Consider the following 22,755-nt stretch of genomic DNA (forward strand, 5'->3'; position numbering starts at 1 on the left):
GGCTTTCTCTAGTTGTGGCAAGTGGGGGCCACTCTTCATTGCGGTGCGCGGGCCTCTCACTATCGCGGCCTCTCTTATTGCGGAGCACAGGCTCCAGACGCGCAGGCTCAGTAACTGTGGCTCACGGGCCCAGTTGCTCCGCGGCATGTGTGATCTTCCCAGACCAAGGCTCGAACCTGTGTCCCCTGCATTGGCAGGCAGATTCTCAACCACTGCGCCACCAGGGAAGCCCGCATTTATTGTTTTGCATGCAGATATCTAGTTGTTCCAGCATCATATATTGAAAACACTATTCTAACCCCCATTGAATTGTTTTTTCACCCTTGTCAAAAATCAGTTGACTGTAAATCTGAGTGTTTATTTTTTTTAAATTAATTTATTTATTTTTGGTTGCGTTGGGTCTTCATTGCTGCACACGGGCTTTCTCTAGTTGTGGTGAGCGGGGGCTACTCTTCGTTGCGGTGCGCAGGCTTCTCATTGCGGTGGCTTCTCGTTGCGGAGCACAGGCTCTAGGGTGCGCAGGCTTCAGTAGTTGTGGCACACGGGCTCAGTAGTTGTGGCTCGCAGGCTCTAGAGCACAGGCTCAGTAGTTGTGACGCACGGGCTTAGTGGCTCTGCGGCATGTGGGATCTTCCTGGACCAGGGCTCGAACCCGTGTCTCCTGCACTGGCAGGCGGATTCTTAATCACTGTGCCACCAGGGAAGCCCATGAATGTTTATTTCTTGTCTCAATTCTATTCCATCAATCTACATGTCGTTCCTTAGGCCTGTACCACGTTGTATTGTTTACTGAAACTTTGTAGTAAATTTTGAAATCAGGAAGAATGAGTCCTCCAGCTTTGTTCCTTTTCAAGATTGTTTTGTGTGTTCTGGGCCACTAGCATTTCCATATGGATTTTAGGATCAGCTTATCACTGATTTTTAAAAACTATCCTTGTTATATTAATTTCTATACTTTATTGTTTGGGGAACACAGTCTGCAAGATAGTGGTCTTTTGGAGTCTATTGAGGCTTCCTTTATTGGTTTAATATCTGGTTTGTATTTGTAAATGTTACATGGTGTTTTCAAAAAGAATTTGTATTCTCTGTCCTTTGGGTGTAGAATTTTGTGTCTCTTTTATAGCTTGAGCTTATTAATAATATTCACCTTTTTAACGTTGCAGCTGTAAGAAATAATACAGAGATATCCCTTGTACCCTTTGTCCAGTTTCCCCCAGTGGTAATATTTTGCAGAGTTATAGTAGAAAAATCACAACCAGGAATTGACATTGATACAGTCCACTGATCTTACTCATACTTCCTGAGTTGCATTTGTATTGTGTGTGCAGGTGTTTAGTTCTATAGTTTGTTGTCTGTGTGGTTGTGTATCCACCATCAAAGACAAAATGCTGAACAGTTCCAAAGCCCTGAGGATTCTCTTGTTGCGCTTTTATGACCACACTCATTTCCCTCTCTCCACCTACCTGCTCCTCATGCCTAACCACTGGCAACCACTAATTTGTCCTCCATTTCTAAAATTTTTCATTTCAAAATGTTATATATAAATGGAATCATACAGTGTGTAATCTTTGGGGACTGGCTTTTTTAAAAAAGAAAAATTTATCTATTTTGGCTGTGCCGGGTCTTAGTTGTGGCACAAGGGATCTTTGTTGTGGCATGTTTAGCTGCGGCAAGTGGGCTTCTTAGTTGCGGCATGCAGACTTCTTAGTTGCAGCGTGCGGACTTCTCAGTTCCAGCGTGCATGCGGGATCTAGTTCCCTGACCAGGGCAAGCCCATGCCCCCTGCATTGGGAGCATGGAGTCTTACCCACTGGACCACCAGGGAAGTCCCCGGGATTGGCTTTTTTTTGCTCAGCAATAATTCTCTAGAGCAGGGGTCTCCAAACCCGGGGCTGTGGACCGGTACTAGTGCATGGCATGTTAGGAACCGGGCCGCACAGCAGGAGGTGAGCGGCGGTGGGCGAGTGAGCAAAGCTTCATCTGCTGCTTCCCGCTGCTCCCCATTGCTCGCATTACTGCCTGAACCAACCCCCCTACAATCTGTGGAAAAATTGTCTTCCACGAAACTGGTTCCTGGTGCCAAAAAGGTTGGCAACTGCTGCCGTAGAGACTCATCCAAGTTGTTGCACGTATCAGTAGTTTGTTCCTTTTGGTTGCTGAGTCGTATTCCATGGTATGGATGGACCACACTTTAGCATTCATGTGTCAAGGACCATCTGGACCTATTCCAGTTTTTGACTTTTTGCAAATAAAGCTACTGTGAGCATTCATGTGCAGGATTTTGTTTGAACTTGTTTTTATTTCTCTAGAATAAAGGCCCAGGGCCAAGGCATTTTTCATCTATGGATTTCTCTCAATTGCTGCAATAAAGTTTATAGAGGTTGAACAATACTATAAAATGCCTCTGTGTTTGTGATGGTTATATATTCTTGTCCTATTGTCCCTTGTACCTGTTTATAACATCCTTTGCATCTCATTTTATCTTAACTTTTAGTTTGTCAGACATAAAGATTGTGGCTCAGATTTATTTTGGTTTGCATTTGCCTTGTGTATGTTTTTCAGTCTTTTCATTTCTACCTTTTTCAGTTTTTTTAAAGTGTGTCTTTTGTTGGATATTGTTTTTTAAAAATTAAATCTGAGAAAACTCTTCTGCATTGATTAGTTTATCCCATATTCAGTTGTTGAAATTATTATTATATTAGTACTAATTTCTTTTTTTAAATTTATTTTTATTGAAGTATAGTTGATTTACAATGTTGTGTATTAGTACTAATTTCTACCATTTTATTTCACATTTTCGTTTACTAATACTTTCCTTTTGCTTTTATTTCTCCTTTTCTGTTTTCCGTTGGATAGATTGTTTTGTTTTTGTTTTACTGCTGATTAAAATTACACATTCTAATTTTTTTGTGTGTGTGTAACCTCCCGGAACTTAAGATCTTTTGTCATGGGTATTTCTTCTTCTCGTCGTCTTCTTTTTTTTTTTTAATATTTATTTATTTATTTTGGCTGCGCTGTGTCTTAGTTGTGGCACACGGGTGCTTCGTTGCGGCATGAGGGATCTTTAGTTGCGGCATGCTGACTTCTTAGTTGTGGCATGCGAACTCTTTTTTTTTTTAAATTTTAATAATGGTTATGTTTTATTTTTTAATTTTTGGCTGCGTTGGGTCTTTGTTTCTGTGCTTGGGCTTTTTCTAGTTGTGGTGAATGAGGGCTACTCTTTGTTGCTGCGTGGGGGCTTCTCACTGTGGTGGCTTCTCTTGTTGCGGAGTATGGGCTCTAGGCACGCCGGCTTCAATAGTTGTGGCACGCAGGCTAAGTAGTTGTGGCTTGCGGGCTCTAGAGCACAGGCTCAGTAGTTGTGGCAAATGGGCTTAATTGCTCCGCAGCATGTGGGATCTTCCCAGACCAGGTATTGAACTCATGTCCCCTGCATTGGCAGGTGGATTCTTAACCGGTGCGCCACCAGGGAAGTCCCTCAGTGTGCAGATCTGCACATATTTTATTAAATTATCCTGAAGTATTTCACATTTTTGAATGTTGTTGTTAGCAGAAGTTAAATATTTTTTATTTACCAATTTTTATTGCTAGTATATAGAGATACAATTACTTTTTGGATATTGACCTTGTAACTGGTAAGCTAGCTGTTCACTCTCATTAATTCTTGTAGCTCTTTTCCTTGTAGATTTCTTAGGCATTTCTGCTTACACAATCATATCATTTGTCAGTGAAGAAAATTTTACTTATTCTTTTTCAATCTGTATGTGTTTTATTTCTTTTTCTTGTCTTATAGTACTACCTGGGACCTTTGCTACAATCTTGAATATAAGTGGTTAGAGTTTCTTGTTCCAATCTTAGGAGGAAAGCATTCAGTCTTTTCACCATTAAGTGTGCTGATAGCTTTAGGTTTTTTAGTAGATGCCCTTTATCAGGTTCAGGAAGTTCCCGTCTATTCCTCATTTATTGAGAGTGTCATGAAAGTGTGTTGTATTTTTTTCAAATTACTCAAACCCAACCATATTACATGTAAATGATCTAAATATTTTAATTAAAAGGCAGAGAATAACAGACGGAATAACAAAGCAAGACCTTATCAATCAGTCTTTGCTGTTTAAAAAGAAACACTTTTTTTTATTTTTATTTTTTTAAATTAAGAATATCTTTATTGAAGTATCATTGACAAATAAAAATTGTACATATTTAAGGTGTACAACCTGATGCTTTGATATATGTATACATCATGAAATAATTACCACCATTAAGCTAATTAGCATACTGTCTTGATTTTCATTCTATTTATCTGGCTATTCTTAGTCTGTATTCTTTGCTCAGGACCACTATTAGGCCTTAAAATATTTTAGCTTCACAGATGCTATTTTCTTCTCATCCTGTATCTTTTCTCTACAATATCATGGCTTCATTTATTCTCTGTGGCTTCATTTATTTCTCCACATCAAACTGTTTCCCTGAGTTTACCATGCATACATCTAATTGCCTACATGCCAGATTTTCTTAGATCTTTCAAATGAATATCAAGCTTGTGTACAAAGCCAAAGAAGTTAATGATTTTCACTGCAAATGTGTGAATGATGCCCTTTGAAATTGTGCAACGTAATGATCTTTTAAGAGTCCTATATCTGTGAACGTCTCCAGCTGTGTATGCAGTCAAGAACCAAAATTAATCCTTGACCTTTTTTCTCCCACATCCAATTAGTCATTGAGTTCTGCCCCTGTATCATATATTTCCATAGCTCTCTATACCTATTGTACATAAAATTTTAAATATTGTATAACTGATTATATATTTGCATGATTATATAATCATTACGAAACTCCCCTAGTAGGCTGAATTTTCCATGAAATCATAGACTGTATGTGTTTTGCTCACTGTTACAACCCCTATATATAATGCAGTTCTGGCTTATAATAGGTGCTAAATACATGCTTTTCAATGAATTAACAAAGCATATGAGTAAAATTAAATATTTTATAAAATATTGTCTCAAGTCTTTTTTAGAATTATGTGACTCTTTTGAGGATCATACTTTTTTTTTTAATTTTGTTTATTTTTTTATACAGCAGGTTCTTATTAGTCATCCATTTTATACACATCAGTGTATACATGTCAATCCCAATCTCCCAATTCATCACACCACTTTAAATATAAAAATACAAATAAGTTGACAGTAAAAGGATGTTAAAGGATATAGCAAATATAAACCACAAGAATGGTATGCTGTAATAGTGTCAGACAAAGCAGACTTCAAGATACTCTATATTCACTTCAAGACACTCACCCACTCTCGCTGAAAACAGGACGCATAGAAGCCACCTCTAGCTGCCATGTCTGGCAAGTTCTTGTTTGGAAACAAAGCCTTGGCTAGGTGGGGGTCCTCCCTCTGGTTCCCCTCTTTCCCTGGATTGTATGTTATCCAAGCACATGAGTCATTCTGTAGGGCCTTAGGAGAGAGGGCACCTGATGTGTGTGTGGGGACATCCATCTTTTCCTGAAGTTACATCTAGTAATCATTATTTCTGGTCCCCCAGAGTCTGTAACTAACACCGGCATATACCCATCTGCACTCCTCACGAGAGAAATAAGGAAGATATTAGGACCTAGATGGAAACTGAGTGCAGGTCAGCTTGTGGAGTCCCTTGCGCTGCGAGTCCAAGCGGCCCCACCTCTGAGTCTGGCGGGGCAGGTGGGATTTTGTCAGCGAAGGGGCTGAGCACAGGAGTGTGCACAGAAGGGCAAAGGCAGAGAGTGCGGTGTGTGTGGGAAGAGAGACACGGCATCCTCGGGGTCGGGGAGGCAGCGGGAGGTGCCCAGAGGACCTGGAGGCACGTCGGGAGGGGCGGCCTGGTGAGCGCTGGGCATTTGGGGCCAGCACAGGCTTTAAACCACCGTGAGAGGGACGTGAAGACGTGTGTCTGCGTTTTGGGAAAGTGAGTTTGACGCAGCAAAGACAAGAGGCTGTGGAGGGTGTGGCTGGACAGCTGAGGGGCCTGTGTCCGGGACTCCTGGGCAGCTGGGCTTCATGCACAGACACACTGGGGCTCACGTCACGTGGGAAGTTCTTTGCTCTTCTGAGTAAAACTATTAGGTAAGTCCCATCTACTGTCACCATGATTTTGCACATAGTGATCTGTGTAACATTGAAAAGATAACCTCAAGATACAGGTGTAACTTTGTTGAAGATGCAGGCTTTATGTTTTTCATTTTGTATCCAACAGCGAAAACTTTGTTGCAAACCAACCTAGGCCCACAGACTGACATATGAGACTCACTGAGTGCTTCAGACCTTGTAGAGTCCAGGCAGAGACAGCAGGAGCCCGCAGAGGGTGATGTGGGGTGCAGGGGAAGGGGTGGGTGGATCGAGAGTCCTTAGGTGGCGTGACAGGACCTAGTACTCGGTGTGTGCGTGTGAGGGAGGTGGTGGCCTCAGGGACAGCCCTGGCTCACTCAGCAAGGTGACGCAAGGAAACGAGGGGCCGAGTAGGTGGGGGCGGCAGAGGAGCAGAGGGTCGAGCAGAAGGAGCTGCCCTGAGTTTGGCTTTTGCTGAGGTTGGTCTGGGCGCTGCTCTGTGTCCCGTGAGGGATGGCCAGGCGGGGGCAGCCGCGAGAGGAGGCGTGGGAGGGACAGGGAAGCAGAGCTCGTTACACTCCCGGGTCCTGGAGGCCGGAGGCACCGACCTCACGCGGGCCACGTGCGGGAAGCCCCAGGGGGGCAGGAGGCAGAAGGGGGAGGAGCCAGGGCAGAGCCGAGGCTGCGGCTTTTACCGAGGTTTCCACGCGGAAGGCAAGGCTGGGCAGGGCGCACAGCTTCGGGTCAGCTTGCTTGGATGGTTTCGGCGAGCTCTGAGCTATGTGGGTGGCTCCTGGGTGCCTGGCCCCTGGCCCTGGGAGAATGAAGGCAGTGGAACGGAGTCCCCTGGTGTGTGTGGGCCCACGGAGGAGGAGGGCTCCGGGGGGTCAGTCTGCAGGTGACAGGAGTGCTCCTGGGAACCCTTTGCCATCTCTAGGAGTTGGCCGCCCGGGAGGGGCAGTCTCTCCTCAATCAGAATGTTTTTTAAAGATGTCAAAACATAATATACAGAAAATTAAAAATACATACGATACAGAGACGTCTGGGGGAGAGATGTCCAGTGTTTGTTGAGGAGGGGCTGGGCACTGGGAAGGAGGTTTGCGAGTCTCACTTTCTGGGTGGAGGGGCGTCCCCCGTCTGACGTGTGGGAGACCGGCATGTGTTGGCCTCGGAGCCAAGGGGCTAGTGGTGAGCGCTCCGGGGGCCCCCCGGGAGGACAGGAGGCCGAGCTGTCCTGCCGTACGTGGGGGAGCGCCCCCTGCAGCCCAGGCCCCGTTGTGGGTGGACTTCGGGACCTGGGTGCGGGGGTTGCTGAGGCGGATTCGCACGTGGTGGCAGTGACCCTCTTGTCTGCTTGCAGCTCTGTGGCCGTCACCATGTTCTGGAAGTTTGACTTGAACACCACGTCCCACGTCGACAAGCTGCTGGATAAGGAGGACGTGACGCTGCGAGAGTTAATGGACGAAGATGACATCTTGCAGGAGTGCAAGGCCCAGAACCGGAAGCTGCTGGACTTCCTGTGCAGGCAGCAGAGCATGGAGGAGCTGGTGAGCCTCGTCACCCAGGACCCGGCCCCGGACATGGAAGAGAAGGTCCGCTTCAAGTACGTACCGCGGCTCTGAGTGGCCTGGAGCTGGGCAGTGTGCAGGGTGGCAGCGGGCAGGGCTGGAGGACGGTCAGAGCCGGGCTTTCTGACAGAATGGCTGACCGTAAACGTTTGCCCCGCCTGACGTGTGAGAAGGCCCCTCCAGTGGGCTTTGCTTTGTGATGTTGAAGATTTGGGGACCTCCTGTGTGTGATTCCTCACTCTGGGTTATAGCGAGCTGCACTGTGTTGGAGCGTTTTGGGTGAATATGTGCTGAAGAAAGGCTGAGCCCTGACAGAGGCGGATGGGTGCAGCCTCGGCCTGACTGGTGAAACAGCCAGTCCCCAGAGACAGGCGGCATCTGACTGCTCGACTGTGGGGTCTTGGGCCTGGAGGACGTATTTTGTGTCATTAGTGATCCTGAATGTTCTCAGAGTTTTTCGTAAAATGTTCCATTCAACAGGCGGCCTGGGATGTTAGGGGATGACAAAAGGGACAGGGCAAGGACTTGGGACAAGGGTTGGAGTGAGGACAGAGTGTGAACGGGTCGGGCCTTGGGTGACAGGAAGGACAGCAGAGCCGGCCTCTGGCTCTGAGGGTGCCTCTCTGGGCCCGAGCAGGCTCTGGGAAGCGGCGGAGCTGGGGCTAGTGATGCAGAGGGATTCAGGGCAGACAGGGTGCCCTCAGCTGCTCATGTGTCCCACAGGGAGTCGGCGTGTGGTGGTGAAGTCTTAGTTGGGAAACTATGGCCTGAGGTCAGATTCTGTTTTTGTGAGGCCTGCAAGCTGAGAATGGTTTTACATTTTTAAATGGTTGGAAAAAATAGAAAAATAATAATATCACATGAAAATGACAAAATTCACATTTCCTTGTCCGTCATTTTCGTTGTAAAGTCTTGTTGGACACACCCGTGACCCGTTGGCCATGACAACATAGACGTTCTAAAATATTGACTCTCTGGCCCTTTACTTTTTACAGAAAGTCTTTGATGACTTAGGAGGCAAATAAAGAAGGATGGGGTGATGGGGAGTAGTGCTGCGGTTGTGGTGGTCTACCGCGCCCCTCTGACAGGGAGTCAGCCTGCGCTGGAGGAGGAGAGCTCTGGAAAGAGGCGGGAGCTTGCTCGTGGAGGAGCCAGGGGCTTGGGGCCATGGTGATCAGCTGTGATAGATCAGAGGCCATCGTCCCTGAGATGTGCCTGGTCAGCGCCTCTTATCTCATCATCGCCATTAATGGGCTCCATTCCTTTCGCTCTCTCACTCCCAAATGTGTCCTGTTGCTGACCCGTCGAGAGTCTCCCTGTCTGGAGGGTGTTGGCGACAGTGTGACGGGGAGAAGGGCTGGGGCAGATGTTGTAGTTCTGGGTAGAGGGGTCCCAGCGTGGCATCAGTGAGCCAGGAGAGCTTTATAGTCAGGGTTTGGGAGAGGTTAGCAGTGGGTGAGTACAAACAAAGCAAACAAGGCAGTGAGAAAACCTTTAACTCTGAGGGAGGGATGTATGTAAGTAAGCAAATAGAACAGTGTTTGCATGTTCATACAGAGGGCAACACGGGACATGGATTTAACTAGAAATTGTGGTATAATTTTATAGAGAGAGGGAAAAAGGGCAGTGGGGTGGCAGGGCAGGGTGATGTGAGATGTGAGAGCTACATCTTCATCTTCCACCATAAGAAGTCAATTTGTAATACCTAAAATTGCTAGATGAAGAAGTGTACTTGTATTTTATTTGGAAACATGGAGGTCAGTAATACAGAAAATGCCAGGAGCCTGTGGTGACTGTCTCAGGAGTGGGATGTGGGAGTGGGAAAGGAGGGGGCCGCTCTTCCTCACTAGCCCTGTCATACAGAGTCTTAAAAGCATTTGTGCGTATCACCTGTTTTTTGTTTTTGTTTTTTCTAAATATTTATTTATTTACTTGGCTGCTCTGGGTCTTAGTTGCGGCACACAGGATCTAGTTCCCTGACCAGGGATTGAACCCAGGCCCCCTGCATTGGGAGCGTGGAGTCTTAACCACTGGGCCACCAGGGAAGTCCCCATTTCACCTGTTAAAAAAAGTAAAAAGTTTTTAATTTAAAAAGTAATTTTAAAATTAACTTGCTTTTATTAAAAATTTATTTGCTTTTAATTAAAATTAAATCAAAACGTCCTTTTTGAGAAGAGGAATAGGCTGGATAGATGGATGAGGTAGTAGCTGAAGGAAGAAGTGGGGTCAAGATCATTTTTTAAAGATGCCGAAGATACAGATAGGCCCGGTTGCAGGCTTTGAGCCGTAGGTCTCTGTCGAGCCGCTCAGCTCGGCCTCGGAGCGTGCGGCAGCAGCAGGTGACACGGCGGAGAGCGCGGAGCGAGTGCCTGTGCTGCTCGGCCTCTAGATGGCCGCCCCAGGCCGCCTGGGCAGGGCGGCAGCACCTCCTCCAGCCGCCTTTGTGCCTCTGCAGCACAGCTGGTGTGGCTTCACCCTTGTGGCTGCAGGCTGGTTACAGAGAGACCCTTCCCGAGAGCAGGGAGTGTGCCCGAGCCACACGGGTCCAGAGGAGCTGCCCTGAGTGGTTGGCTGTTCTGCTAAAGCCAGAGACTGCTCCATGCAGCTGAGACCTCTGTGGAGCAGCCCTGGGCCGGGAGCTGGCCACCTGGTCCAGCCTGAGAACCCTGCGGATGCTTCTGGCCTTTTTCTTGAGATTCCTGTGCACTTTGCGGAGTTCTGGACCATTTGAGAAATAAGACAGAAAAGCCAGCAGATGGATGCCAAGTTACCGCTTCTGCTCCTCATGCGGTGGTGTGGGGGGGACGTTGTTTTAGCTCTGAGTGGCGGCTTCCTCTTTCCAAATCAGAGTTAGAACTGCTCACCCAGCGGGAAGCAGTGCTGGGTCAGGGCAGGACCCCAGGAAGGACCCCACCCCCACCCCCACCAAATAACCCTGCCTGCCGCACTAAGGGGCAGAGCAGAGAGGACGGCTGAGCCCAGTTGCCCAGCTGAGCCCCTGGGGATCAGCAGGGCAGGGCCCAGAGGGAGGCGTGAAGAGGGGAGAGGGAATGACTCCCCGCCGTTAAGGTTCCTGGACTCTCCCATCCTCACTCTGATAATTCCTGAGTCCACCTTCCGTTCTCCAGGAGTTCGTCTTCCTCTTTTTTGTCTCTTTCCCCTGGCGAATACTATTCTCTGGCAGCTTCCTGAGGAGGCCTGCGTGGGTGGCAAGGTTGGGGCGCAGCCTGAGTGCATCGTTCTCCTTCCTGCTGGCTCTAAGCTCCCTCTGGTTTCCAGTCCAGACTGGACATGCATCTCCTGAAATTTTGAAGACTCCATAGGTGTCTTCGTCAACTGAAAAAAAAAAAAAACGCACAGCCTAAAAGCTGAGAATTATGTTTTATTTGGTGGAATTTCTAAGGACTTCAAGCCCTGGAGACAGGACTCTCAGATCGCTCTGAGGGACAGCTCTAAAGAGTGAGGGAGGGGCCAGGATATATAGGAGTTTTTGCAACAAAAGACCAGGTAGTCAGGACTTGAAAAGCTTACTGTTCATTAAAGAAAACCACACATATTAAGTTAAGGAATTTAGCACTTTTCTGCGTATGGAAAGATGCAGGAGTCTGGGCTCGGGACTTCCCTGGTGGTGCATTGGTTAAGAATCCTCCTGCCAATGCAGGGTACACGGGTTCGAGCCCTGGTCCGGGAAGATCCCACATGCCGCGGAACAACTAAGCCCGTGCGCCACAACTACTGAGCCTGCGCTCTAGAGCCCACGAGCCACAACTACTGAAGCCTGCACGCCTAGAGCCTGTGCTCCGCAACAGGAGAAACCACCGCAATGAGAAGCCCGCGCACCGCAACGAAGAGTAGTCCCCACTCTCTGCAACTAGAGAAAGCCCACGCACAGCAAAGAAGACCCAACACAGCCAAAAAAAAAAAAAAAAAAAAATGAGGAGTCTGGGCTCATTGAAATCATTCCTTTGATCTGCACCTCAGCTGTCTAGGGCCAGGATCCTGTGCTTTTCCCATCCTTGAGGGTGGCTGCTGCAGCTGAGCCACTTTCCTCTCTCCTGAGTTCCCTCAGGGCTCACGGGGCGGGGCCGCTGGAGAGGCTCTAGTGGCTTGATGGCTGCAGCATCCTTTGTTTACTGACAGGGCAGCAGCATTTTTCATTCACATCTTCTAGTTCCTAGTTCCAGCCCTGCTGCTGACAAGTCTGATGCCACAGGTCTGCAGCTTTCCTTAGGGGCATTTCAGGGCCTTTTCTAATCCTGTTGCTCTGGAATTTCCCAGTAATGTAACTTTATCCCCTGGGTTAAGATAGGGGAATCTCAGAAGCAGCACCATTAATCCAGGAGAGTTTTATAGTCCAAGAGTTTGGGAGAAATTAGTAGTAAATAAGTATAAAACTAAGCAAACAAAACAAGGAGGAGGGGCTGGGAGTCTCAGTGCACCAACCCGACCCTCCACCTGCCTGGTGGATGCTGTCTCCATCCAGGCCTCTCTGAGTGTTACAGAACGCAAGTGTGTGTGCCCGAAGCACAGTGAGGCCAAACAAACGGAAACGGCAGAGTTTGGAGCAGAGAAAGGTTTTTTATTGCAGGGCCCTGCAGGGAGGATGGGTGGTTCATGCTCAAAAACCCCAAACTCCCTGATTTCAGGGCAGAAGTTTTATAGGGAGAATTTGGGGTGAGAGCTGCGGGGTGTGTGGCTTTCTTCTCGTTGGTTGGTAGTCAGGTGACAGGGCGGAGCTCCAGGAACCTTGGGCTCAGCCCGAAGTTACTGTCCTCGTCCTGGATGGAGGCCTTAGTTCTGCCGAAGAGCTCAAAGATACCTTACGTGTGTCCCTTGAGGAGGAACCAGGACCAGCACCATTGGTGCTTGAGGGCCCCTCCCTTGTTTCTTCAGCCCCTCCCTTCCCTGGTCAGCAACTGTTGGAACCTGCCCTTTGGAACATGCGGAATGTCAGGGAGGCTGAATGAAGCCGATTTCCTACAAACAAGAAATAGTGGACACAGAAAGGCTTTTGTGCCCTGGAGGGCTCCACAGGGTCCTTCTCGGCTTCATGAGCTGTGTGTCTGCTTGTCCACCCTCCTCCCCCAGGACCCTGAGACACAGACCTGCCCCGTGCACCTGGCCCGCTTCCCTGGCTGCCCACCCTCCAGGTTCATTCCGCGTAGTTTCTGCCTCCCTCGTCTTTTCTTCTTTGCATCATGGCCACAGACCTCTAGGTTCCATCTGCCGTGTGTAACTGGAATGGCTATTCCTTGCATAAATTATATAAATTATTAGAGCAGTACCTGTTTTTCTGAAGAATAATTATAGAATACTAACAGAGATCTCAGTCCCTCCACCTAGATGCAACCTTGTCTAAGTACAACAGCGCCTTGTGGCTCAGCTTGCCACACGCGTGCACAATTCGTGTGTGTGCGCGTGCGCACACGCAGAGACTGGATGGGAGCCTTTCCGTGTGCTCTGGAAAAGCTTCTGTGCCTTTCTCTGGGGCATGCTTCTCCCTTGTTGCTCGGCGAGTCTTGTTGTTTGGAGTCTGGTGGACACCTCTCCGCCCGTGTCCTGTGGGACCTCGTGCCGGCCTTGGGTGCTGCCCTCTGAGCAGGCTCTCTGGCCTCTGCCCCTGTCTGCTGTGCTGGTCACCGTGGGGCACGTCCACGGTACGGAGCTGCCCCATCTCATCCTCGTCACGACCCCGTGAGCTGGGCGCTGGCCACACCTCGTCTGGGCCCCTCTGTGTGGATCGGGCGTCCCCTCATACACGGCTGCCCGCCTGGCTTCAGAAGGCCCTCTTCTCTGGGTGACGGGGAGCACCCACCCCACAGCCAGGCTGAGATCCTGTCCCCTCCCCTCCACGCTGGGCCGGCCGCGCGCTCCACCAGCTGTTTGCTCTAGACTCTCAAACCCAGGCCCTAGCTGACCACAGTGACCACCTGGGGTTAGGCCCTTGCTGGGCCGTGTGGGTGGCTACCAGAAGCCGGAGGGTCGTAGCGGCTGCCCTTGATCCCGGGCTTACTGTGTGCCAGGCGCTGCTGCTCTGCTTTGTACACAGCCTCGTGGGGAAGGCGGACACGCAGACCTCCGTGCTCAGATAAAGCAGCCTAGACACAGAGACGCTATGGGTAAGGGGCCTGAGGCTGCACAGCGCGTCCCGTGTCGCTCGGCGCCAGGCGTGCTCCAGGGCGGCCAGCCCCGCAGGGTGCGCCGGCCGGGTCCCTGCCTGCTCTGGCCCGGGGCACCCTCACCTGTGTTCCCGGATGTGCTGAGTGTGGCACTGTGCTGCTACGGTGGGCTCTGTCCTGGATGCAGCAGGACATTGGGTAGGCCTGTCCCAGGACCACAGCAGTGACCCCATGTCTGTCAGAGGGTCAGGCAGGGAGCACAGTGGTATGGGATTACACGTAATGGGATCAGGATCAGTTTGTGTCTGACTTTTTTTTTTAATAAGTAAATAAATAAATTTATTCATTTATTTATTTATTATTTTTGGCTGCATTGGGTCTCTAGTTGCTGCGCGTGGGCTTTCTTTCAGTTGTGGCGAGCGGGGACTACTCTTTGTTGCGGTGCGTGGGCTTCTCATTGCGGTGGCTTCTCTTGTTGATGAGCACGGGCTCTAGGTGCGCGGGCTTCAGTAGTCGTGGCATGTGGGCTTTAGAGCGCAGGCTCAGTAGTTGTGGCGCACGGGCTTAGTTGCTCCGTGGCATGTGGGATCTTCCTGGACCAGGGCTCGAACCCATGTACCTGCATTGGCAGGCGGACTCTTAACCACTGCACCACCAGGGAAGTCCCTGTCTGATCTTTTTTATCAAGTGAATAGTACATAGTTTACATGTATTGGTATTTCTTAATAATAATTTGCCTGCATAACACTTCAGAACGGGTACTGCATTGTAAACTGCTGATGAAGCATCTCTTCAGTCTGGGAACAAGCTGGATCTGTGCTTGTTGACACGTGGGGTCAGGAAGGGCGTGGAGAGGGGAGGACGAACCTGATGGAGGTGAGAGACATGGCAGCTGAGTACGAGGGCAGAGGAGAAGCCAAAAGATCAGGAAAGGTTCCGTAGAGAATGAAAATAGAGTCAGAAAATGTGGGATGTCAGAGTTTAGGGTATGAGGAGCCAGAAAAAGGTATGATAAAAACATTGAGGTTCTAATAGTCAAAAATGCTGGTTGGTCACAGGATAATCACATTTTTATTCTGTTCCAAGGTCTAGCCATGTTTGGTTTTTGCCTGTGGATCTGCTTCCTAAGAGGCAGATTATTCAAGTAGCTTGCTGAGCGGTGGAGAAGTCTCATTCACCTCCAGTTGCTTGCACTGTGCCCCTTCAGGTACCCAAACACAGCCTGTGAGCTGCTGACGTGTGACGTGCCACAGATCAATGACAGGCTGGGAGGGGACGAGACTTTGCTCAACCTTCTTTACGACTTCTTGAACCGTGAGCCGCCTCTCAATCCTCTCCTCGCCAGTTTTTTCAGCAAGACCATTGGCAGTCTCATTGCAAGAAGAACTGAACAGGTACTCATCCGCCAAGCCCGCGAGATGTGGGAGGGAGGCGTGGCTGACGCCATCGCATCTTGCCCTCAGCCACTGCTGTGTGACCCGTGCATCAGGCTGTGGGGGGCAGGCTTCTGACTGTCTGTGGGACGCACGTGGAGCAGTGTGGGCTGCTGCTGTGGGAGCTGGGATTTGATTAAGAAAGTGGCTTCCCAAGAGAGACTGCCTCTGGCCAGCTCTGGAATAAGCAGCACTTCTGCCACCCCTGGGAGCTGCGCAGGGCCCCAAACTAGGCCAGCTCGTCCTGTCACTGACCAGTCATGGGTGTGAGATCCAGGACATGCCTGCATCATGGCAGGACATTAGGGTGTCTGCTGCTGCATCTGTGTGGGTGGCGTGTGCCTGTATGTCTAGGGCACTTATTGTTTCAAAGCAAATAAAAGGAAATGCCTAGGACTTCCCTGGCCGTCCAGCGGTTAGTATTTCGTGCTTCCACTGCAGGGGTTGTGGGTTGGATCCCTGGTTGGGGAACTAAGATCCCACAAGCCACGCGGTGCAGCCAAAAAAGAAAAAAAAGAAAAAAAGGAAATGTCTACTAATACGTTTCTGTAAAAGCAGGGAGTAAACTCGTTTCATTCAGCTGGAGCGTGGACCTCCTGGAGGCCGCACTTGCTCCACGGTTGCTCCTGCCTCACATCTGCCCTGGCGTGCTTCAGCACCACACACCGTAGATGCCACAGAAGGGGCATGAGGTTTGCTGGCGCCTGTGCCTGTTACCTGCTTCAGGAGTCGGCCTTGTCAGTCTTCTTTCACCTTTATCCCTGCTCGCCATCCCCCAGGCACTATTTCAAAACAAACCCCAGACGGCATGTCATTTCTTTTGTCAATATTTCAGTGTGTATCTCTAAAATATAAGGACTTCCTTTTCTCCAGGCATTACGCCACGTGGTCGTAGCTAGGCTGTACGTGTGGTCAGCTTGAATGGCTGAAGTGAGAGTGGTTGAGCCAGTTTGCAGTCCCAGCAGCAGAGCGTGACAGTTCCTGCTCTTCCACTTCCCCTCCAGCCCTTACTAATATTATCAGTTGGTTTATCTTTTCTCTTCTGATGGTGTATATAACAGCATTGTGCTTTTATTGTGCGTCTCCCTGGTGACTAGTGAGGGTGAGAACCTTTTCATATATTCATTGGCCATTTGGATATTTTTTGTGTGAAGTCTCTTGCCTATTTTCCATCAGGCTGTCTCTTCTTTTTTCATTTGTGGGAATTCTCTCTATTTCGTGGATACAAGTCCTTTGTTGATTTTTTTTGGTGGGGGGGGGGGTGGCGTGTCACACAGCTTGCGGGATCTTAGTTCCCTGACCAGGGATTGAACCCACGCCCTCGGTAGTGAAAGCCAAGAGTCCCACCCACTGGACTGCCAGGGAATTCCCCCTTTGTTGATTTTGTGTTGCAAACATCTTTTCCCACTCTGCTTGCTGGGTTTTGTTTTGTTTTTTACTCTCTTAATGGTATCTTTTAATGAGCAGAGATCCTGATTTTCATATAGTCCAAGTCATAACTCTCTTTATTTCTGTTTGGTTTTTTTGTTGCTGTTGTTTTGTTAAGAAACTTCTGCCGACTTCGAAATCATAAAGATAATGCTCTTACTACTCTTCTATGTCCTCTTTTAGAAGCTTTGTTTTGCCTTTCATATTTCTACCTACAATCCACCTGGAATTGATTCTTGTAAATGGTGTAAGATTGAAGTATTTTTTTTAATATGGTTATCCAGCTGACCCAGCACTGTATTGATAAGGCCGTTCTTTCTCAATTGCTTTACAGTGTCCCTCTTTTCATAAATCAAGCAATCATGTGTGTATATGTTTCTGTTCTACTGTCCTGTTTGTAATTATGAACACAGCACTATTTAATTACTGTAGCTTTGTAAGTTTTGATGTTCGGTAGAATTAGTCCTCTCACTTTGTTTTTCTTCAAGGTTGTTTTTACTATTCTTTGCCCTTTGCATTATTTTAGGATGAGCAAATTTTCGAGTGAGTTTGTCAGTTTCCACATTCTCCCCTGTTCCCCAGAAAAACCCGCTGAAATTTTGATTAGGCTTGCATTTCCTATAGATTGGGGTTGGCTAATGATGCCCCACAGGCCAAAACCAGCCTGCCCCTATTTTGTAAAAGGAACTTTACTGAAACACAGCTGCTCCCATTTGTTTACATATTATCTATGGCTGCTTTTGTGCTATAGCAAAACGCTGAGTAGTTAGGGCTTCTTTAATTTCTCTCAGTAACCTAGTTCTTTGGGTAGCGGTCTTACATATTTTTCGTTATGTTTATCCTTAAGTAGTTGATATTTTCATGTTATTCTAAGCAGTGTCTTTTTTATTGAAAAATTTTATTGAGATAATTGTAGATTCACATGCAGTTTTATGAAATAATATAAAGCTATCTTTTGTACACTTTGCCTGGTTTCCTTCAGTGGTGATATTTTGTAAAATACTAGCAGAAGATCACAACCAGGACATTGACATTTTACTTGTAGTCATTTGTGTGTGTATGTGTATTAAGTTCAATACAATTTATCACTTGTGTAGGTTCGTGTCTCCACCATCAGTCAAGATACTGAACGGTTCTTAAACCATAAGCATCCTTTGTGTTGCCCTTTTATAACTACTCCCACCTTGCTCTGGCCTCTATCCCTTCACCCATCCCTAACCTCTGGCAACCACTAGTCTGTTTCATTTCAGAAATTTTGTTTTTTCAAACTGTTACTTAAATTAAATCATGTAACATACAGCCTTATGGCTTTTTCGCAGCATACATCCCTGAAGAGTCACCCAAGGTGCTGTGCGTATCAGGAGTACTTCCCCTTTTATTGCAGAGTAGTGTTCCATGGGGTGGATGGAGCGCACTTTGTGAGACGATTCACATGTTGAAGGGCATCTGGGCTGATTCCGGTTTTTGGAAATTATCAATAAAGCTGCTGTTCTAATAATTTAAATTCTTTTTAAATTTTTCTTAATTTTTTATTTTTGACCAAGCCGCATGGCATGTGGGATCTTAGTTCCCCACCAGGGATCAAACCCATGCCCCCTGCAGTGGAAGCGTGGAGTCGTAACCACTGGACCGCCAGGGAAGTCCTTATATTCTTTTTTTAAATCTATGTATAAGATCATACCATCTGTGATGAATGACAATTTTATTTTGTCCTTTATAAATCTTACACTTTTAGTCTCTTTTTCTTGCCTTGTTGCATTGTCTGGAACCTTTAATACATTGTTGAATTGAAGTGGTGATAGTGGGCCTCTGTTTTATTTATTGCCTCTGAGGAAAAGCTTTCACTGTTTTACAATTAAGTATGTTGTTTGTTGTGGAGTTTTTGTAGGTTTTTTTTATAAGACTATTCCTAGTCTTTTTAGTTTATAACATGAATGTTGAAATGTATGAAATGTTTTTACCGTATCTATCGAGTTCATCATATGATTTTTCTTCTCTATTCTGTTAATAGGTAAATTCCACTGATTGGGTTTCTAATGTTAAACCAACCTTGATTTCCTGGAATATACCCAACTTGATTGTGATATATTATGCTTTTTTTCATATTGCTTCTTTTTTTTTTTTAATTTTATTTATTTATTTATTTATTTATTTATGGCTGTGTTGGGTCTTCGTTTCTGTGCGAGGGCTTTCTCTAGTTGCAGCAAGTGGGGGCCACTCTTCATCGCGGTGCACGGGCCTCTCACTATCGCGGCCTCTCTTGTTGCGGAGCACAGGCTCCAGAGGCGCAGGCTCAGCGATTGTGGCTCACGGGCCTAGTCGCTCCGCGGCATGTGGGATCTTCCCAGACCAGGGCTCGAACCCGTGTCCCCTGCATTGGCAGGCAGATTCTCAACCGCTGCGCCACCAGGGAAGCCCCCCATATTGCTTTTTTTTAAAGAATTTTTGTATTTGTGGCCATCAGCGAGATTGGCTTATAATTTCCTTTTCTTTTTTGTGTTTTAATTTTTATTGGGGTATAATTGATTTACAATGTTGTGTTAGTTTCAAGTGTACAGCAAAGGGAATCTGTTATACATATACACATATCCACTCTTTTTTAGATTCTTTTCCCTTATAGGCCATTACAGAGTATTGAGTAGAGTTCCCTGTGCTATACAGTAGGTCCTTATATAATTTCCTTTTCTTAAAGTGCCCACATCAAGTTTTTGGAATCAAGGTTTTATGTCCTCATACAATGATATGGGGCATATTCTCTCATTTTATGTTCCCTGGAAGAGTCCTGCATAAGATTGGGGTTATTTTTCTTTAAATGTTTGATAGAATTCACTAGTAAAGCCTTTAGAGCCTGGAGTCTTCTGTATGGGGAGGCCTTTAATTAGAGATTTTGTTTCTTTTGACGCTCTAGAACTCCAGATTTTCTCTTTCTTCTTGTCAGTTTACTTAAGTGAGTTTTTCAAAGAAATTTTTCATTTTTCCAAATTTACAGAAATTGGCATAAACTTGTTCCAGATAACCTCTTGTAATAGTGTTTATATCTGTAGGGTGTGTAGGGATGTTCCCTGGCGCCTTCTCTGCTGTTTTCAGTCTTTCTAGGAGTTTAATCACGCTTTTCAAAGAACCATCCCTCCCCCCCCCACCCCACCCCCGCCTCCCCACCCCTATTGCCTCTCTTCTCCCTCTTCCTCCTCCTTCCCCTCCTCCCCTTCACTTCTGGCATGAGTATGGTTGGGATCCCTTGCCTCTTCCGTGTCCCCATTGCCCCCAGTAGACTCCTGGGTCTGTGCAGTGGCCTGGACTCGCAGGCACCTCATCTCTGTGGCCAACTGAGCCGAGCTTGCCGACACGTGGCCAAGAAGGCCTCTGCCTGGGCTTCTCCCACCCCTCTGCGCTCAGGCACCACACCCTGTGACTGCACACTCAGCCAGCCAGCTGCGTTGTGTCTTGTCGGCTCTGGTCACCAGCCAGCCGCACCCCTCCGCCTCTGCTTTTCTGAAACCTCAGTCCTTTCCCTTCAGCCACCTGTGGGGCCTGTCAGCTCTCCGGGTTTGTGTCCCCTGTCTGGGAGCTGTCATTGATGGCCACCCCAGGCTCAGCTCCGTCTGCACTGGTCATTTCTGCTGGGAAGACTTGAGCTGGTGCATGTGGAGCGGTTGCTGTGCCATCTCACTCGGGTGCTGGGGCTGCATTGGTGCCTAGTCTCGGTGTGCGGCAAACTCCGCCAGCCCGGGGTCCTCTCAGGCCCCCACCGCCTCGTGGACTCGCCTGTGTTCAGGTCTCTGCCAGTCATTGCTGGGGGGCGGCGCGGGGGGGGATTTCTTACAACTCTTTCCACGTCTTTCCACTATTTCTGCTCCCTGTTGTTGAAAGTGAATCTTTCCCATGGCAGTTCTTGGGGGCAGCATCTCCTGGTGGTCAGGGTCTGCCCTGCTCACCTCTCAGGGGCTGTCTGGTTGCAGGTGATAGTGTTCTTGAGGAAGAAGGACAAGTTCATCAGCCTGGTGTTGAAGCACATCGGCACCTCGGCCCTCATGGACCTGCTGCTGCGCCTGGTCAGCTGCGTAGAGCCCGCCGGGCTCCGGCAGGAGGTCCTGCATGTGAGTGTGTGGGCCCCCTCCTCCCTGGAGCCCCTCCCCGTCTGCGTGGGTTCTGCACATTCTCCGAGTGTGGAGTAAGTGCCTGGTACAAGGAGGCTGGAGCTGGTGAAGCAGCACCGGGGTGCCCAGCACCCCAGCTTTCCACCCAGCAAAACCTTCCCCTCCGGATGAGAACCCCTCACGGGTTCTAGTCAAGGCTTGTATTTGAGACTGGGTCTGGCGTCTGCACCTTTTCTCTTTTCCTGCCTCAGTCCATTCATTAGCAGAGAACAGAAGTAGGCTTCCTCACTTGTGCCCCACCCCCAGGGCTGCTAGGTCTCCAGTGGGCGCTGGTCCTGTGCCCGAGCACGTGCCCGAGAGGAAACAGTCGCCGAAGAGGATTCCATGCAGAGAAGTTTCGAAGACCAGAGTTGGCCTGTTGTTTGTCCTGGAGCGTGTGCCTGTGTCTGTCCTGACAGTATTCACAGCGAGAGGGGCTGTCCACAGCTCCCTGAGGGCTTTCCCAGAAAAGGGGATGCTCAACCCAGAGAAGCCCAGGAAATCAGTGCTGGACAAACTGTTTGCTGCTGTTCGGCAGGTTTTGTTTGTAATGCAGCTTAAAACAGCATAAGTAAACCATTGGTCCTTCTTGACAGTTTTCCAGCTCCTGGAATTAGGTGACAGTTATCACTCTTAGATTCATAACTCGCTTCATTATGGAGCAGCCTCCCACTAAGAATTAATCATCGTAGCTGATGTGGCACAGTGAGAGCAGCGTGAACATCAGCCGTTGCTGAACGTTAGTGGGAAGCCTGCCCTGACTACATTGGGCCCGTTTTTGGATAAGGAAGTGCGTGGAGGAGCCGGACTGACCTGGAAAGGCCCGGGTGCTGCAGGGAGCAGCTGGGCTGTGTGCTGGGAGAGCCCCGCCAGCGCGGGTGGCTCCAGGCTCCGCTTTGGAGACGTCCTAAAAATAGAGCTCGCGTGTGTTTAAGAGTCTGAACCATTAGGGCGTGTGGAAGGGGATTCCCTCCTTTATAATCTTTGGGTCACTCCAGAATTCGGCCACTGCTTGTGCTTTCTGGGTCTGGGTGGACGCACGTGTTGGGTGAAGTATCTCTGTGCCAGAACCTGGTGCGTGGATTTCTGTTGCACTGAAGGACTTTCCTTCCGCTTCGTCAGGTGTGAGCAGAGTCACTTACAGGCCTTCTTTTCCCTTTCAGTGGCTTAATGAAGAGAAGATCATCCAGAGGCTCGTGGAATTGATCCATCCGAGTCAGGATGAAGATGTGAGTATGGGACTCGTGGACCCCACCTTTGAGCAGGAGCCCCTCGCTCCGGGCTGGCGGAGAGCGCTCTCCACTGCTGTCTGAGGGGCAAGTCCCTCCTTTCCTCAGACGCTCTTCTTCCTTTAATCAAGCACTGACTTCTAGACTTTTTTTTCCTAAAATATAGTACATACATATTATAAAAAAACAATCTGAATAGAATTGTATTAGTTATCTATGGCTGAGTAACAGATGACCCCAAAACTTAGTTGCTTATAACAGTAAGTATTTTTTATCTCAATTTTTATGGGCCAGGGGTCACGGGTCCTCTGCCCAGGGTCTCTCACAAGACTGTGGTTACCTCAGGGCTCAACGAGGGGAGGGTCCACCCCCAGGGTCACCGGTGGCTCTGCAGGACTCAGTTCCTTATTTATTTATTTATTTTTTATTTCTTGGCTCTGTGGCATGTGGAATCTTAGTTCCCCGACCAGGGATCGAACCCACGCCCCCTACCCATGCCCCTTGCGTTGGAAACACAGAGTTAACCACTGGACCACCAGGGAAGTGCCAGGACTCAGCTTCCTGAGGGCTACTGGCTGAGGCTGCCCTTGGCCCCACGCCCCCCCGGGCCTCTCCGCAGGGCGGCTCGCAGCCTGCTGCTGCCTCCTCTGGGGCAGGCACCTGGCCTGCAGGTGACAGTCCTCGCTGGCGGCATCCCGCTCCCGTGAGTGCTGGTTCCAGCCTGCGCTCGAGGAGATGGGTCTGCAGGGGCGTGAG

The 22,755-nt window shown here is 48.5% G+C and overlaps 1 protein-coding gene across 10 annotated transcripts in view; it reads left to right on the top strand.

Annotated features, from left to right (window-relative positions):
• PPP6R2 (protein phosphatase 6 regulatory subunit 2) overlaps window positions 1-22,755 on the top strand; it is a 72,494-nt gene that overhangs the window by 25,814 nt on the left and 23,925 nt on the right. For 8 of the 10 annotated variants that reach the window (XM_082350134.1, XM_082350135.1, XM_082350132.1 and 5 more), the window contains 4 exons: window positions 7,447-7,689; window positions 14,981-15,167; window positions 20,594-20,731; window positions 21,934-21,999. In XM_082350134.1, coding sequence (XP_082206260.1) covers window positions 7,463-7,689; window positions 14,981-15,167; window positions 20,594-20,731; window positions 21,934-21,999 — 618 coding nt within the window. In that variant the 5' untranslated portion in view covers window positions 7,447-7,462. Of the gene's footprint in view, window positions 1-7,446; window positions 7,690-14,980; window positions 15,168-20,041; window positions 20,410-20,593; window positions 20,732-21,933; window positions 22,000-22,755 lie in introns of those variants that run through there. The other 2 variants (XM_082350133.1, XM_082350141.1) reach the window with 2 other exon arrangements.

Source organism: Balaenoptera borealis (assembly GCF_965194805.1).
Source record: "Balaenoptera borealis genome assembly, chromosome: 13".
Classification (NCBI taxonomy): domain Eukaryota; kingdom Metazoa; phylum Chordata; class Mammalia; order Artiodactyla; family Balaenopteridae; genus Balaenoptera; species Balaenoptera borealis.